Source organism: Stegastes partitus, unplaced genomic scaffold (assembly GCF_000690725.1).
Source record: "Stegastes partitus isolate 25-593 unplaced genomic scaffold, Stegastes_partitus-1.0.2 Scaffold132, whole genome shotgun sequence".
In the NCBI taxonomy this organism is placed as follows: domain Eukaryota; kingdom Metazoa; phylum Chordata; class Actinopteri; family Pomacentridae; genus Stegastes; species Stegastes partitus.
This window is the reverse complement of record NW_007577863.1, coordinates 354,360-356,550: the sequence shown is the minus strand read 5'-3', so window position 1 is coordinate 356,550 and position 2,191 is coordinate 354,360. Positions and strand designations below refer to the sequence as shown.

General features: G+C 45.2%; 1 protein-coding gene across 1 annotated transcript; it reads left to right on the top strand.

Moving 5' to 3' along the window:
- Positions 1 to 218: 218 nt before the first annotated feature.
- On the top strand, positions 219 to 1,487 carry LOC103355124 (protein FAM171B-like). The gene is made up of 2 exons (XM_008278790.1): positions 219 to 258; positions 668 to 1,487. Exon 2 carries the CDS (start codon positions 750 to 752, stop codon positions 1,485 to 1,487), a length of 738 nt encoding a protein of 245 aa, XP_008277012.1. The 5' UTR covers positions 219 to 258; positions 668 to 749.
- The last annotated feature ends 704 nt before the right edge of the window (positions 1,488 to 2,191 follow it).

Here is a 2,191-nt window from a genome sequence, read left to right as displayed (position 1 = left end):
TCTGCACCATTCCCCCCCTTGGTCGCTTTGCTCCCTCATATCATTTTCTTCTAGAAAACCCCTGTAATATTCATACAACAAACCCAAAGTCAGTTGAATGAACTGCATGATTACAAAGCAAACATATTATTTGTCCAAATGAAGGTGCCGTTAATGTTTTGTCTTGTCTGTAGGAGTGCGCCCAGTGAGAAGAAAGCAATGAAGATCCTCCCAAACCACCTCCACATGCGATGATGAAGCATTTGGAGCATCTTCAAGGTGTGGCACCCTGGACATGTTGTTAGTTCTGATTGTGTCCAAAGTGGTCTCTTGTTATTTCCTGCAATTAGCTTGGTCCCCCCACCATTATTTTTCTCATGTATGTTAGAATGCTTGTGTCACTTGTAAGGAACTCACCTGCCCACCTGAAGTGGCTGTGGGGCAATACCCACTTACATCAGAGGGGGGCAGTGTTGGCTGTGATGTGGCTGAACGCCAATATAGTCCTGAAGAAGAGGAAGAAGAAGCAGGCTCGGCCGGTGATAGCGCAACACAGCTAAGCTAGCAACGCCGCTTGCCGAGATGTCCGCGATTATTCTGTTTGCAGTCTGTTTACAGCGGTTGTTGGATAAATAAAATCACTGGAATCTGGACGGAAGTCATCGTCATTTGTCCGAGTGTAACAAAGGCGTGGCTTTCACCCACAGGATGGACCCAACCAACCATTCATAGAGAATGGGGATAACCAGCACAATTCCTCTTTAATTTCTATGCACAGCAACAACATAATAGCCAACCCCAATGTGGCCATCACGCTGGAGTGTAACGAACTGGAGCTCAACACTGACCTGAATGATGTGACGTGCTCGCACAAGACTTCGGATCAAATCAGACTTCCAGCATCTCTCACAGACAATTTGTTTTTCTACAACCAGCCTGTAGCCATCCTTCACGCTCCAGCGTTCTTCCATTTGGAGGAGCAACCGGAGCAGTGGAGCAAGTTGGCCACTCTGCCCCGCGCAGGGGCTTCAAACAGCGCCGCCGCCGAGCCGCTCAATAAAGACAGCTTCACCCAGACTCTGCCAAAAGGACGCACCGAGACCCAGAACCAGGCAGCAGAGACCGAAGATCAAGTCGGGGCTTTAGAGGGCTCTCCTGCAGCAGCGTCCACCAGAGGGTGGTCCAGAGGTCCCTTTGGCCTCCCAGAGTCGGGAACGTTAAATAAAATCGGCGACGACAGACACTCAGCACATGCCTTGGGAGCACTTTCTAAAATCCCATCATCTCAGCCTCCCCGGGCCTGGTTCGTCTCACTGGAGGGCAAACCTGCAGCTGAGATCCATTACAACGTGTCAGAGCAGCAGAGGAGGAGGAGGCCGGTTGAGAGTCGAGAAACCAGTTTGGACTCCGGGGTGGATATGAGCGAACTGAACCAGACGTCCACTAGGAGGACTGTAACTCTGGAGCGCAAAAGCACATCCAACAGCAAGCACACACCTCCACAGTAACAACTTACACATCTGCTGCTTACAGCCATCTAACCTCGTTAATACACTGTGTCGTTAAGTGACTTATTTATACGGTGGATCAAAGTTAGAATCCAGGATGGAAGCACAGCGATCTTTCTGCCGCCATATTTCACAACAGTCTGCATTTCAACTACTGAGCATGTAGAAAATTTCACATTTCAAAGAAAGTGCAGACTCTGTTTAACTTGTCAAAAACGTCTCATGTGCTGCCCACTTTTAAAGGCCTTTTTCCATCTTGTACTTTCACCTGAACTGTGTCACTTTTTGCAAACAGTGTCAAATTATAATTTCATTTAAATATTGGTCCTATTTGTCCACTTCTAGCTTTACAAAGGCAGCAGTGTGATTGTTTTTAAAGACGACAGTAGTGATCAGACGTCAGCCAAGACTAACTCATACAGACTGTTTTTAATTTTAAAATTTCTATTTGTTGTTTTTTATGTATTTGTGTATGTTTTGGTGTATAATGTACTGTGCAATGGATGCAATGAAAGACCCAAAACTTCAGTTAAAAACAAGTAAAGTAAGACATTTTTAAGAGTTGATACCAATTATCTGCCTGGCTTTAAAAAAAAAATGGAATTAACAAACTGAGTTGCTAATTCTTAATTTATACCTTTACTTTGTCGTTTGTATGCAGAGAACTTAGAATTTCTAGACCAAGATTTCAAATTCAGTTAAAA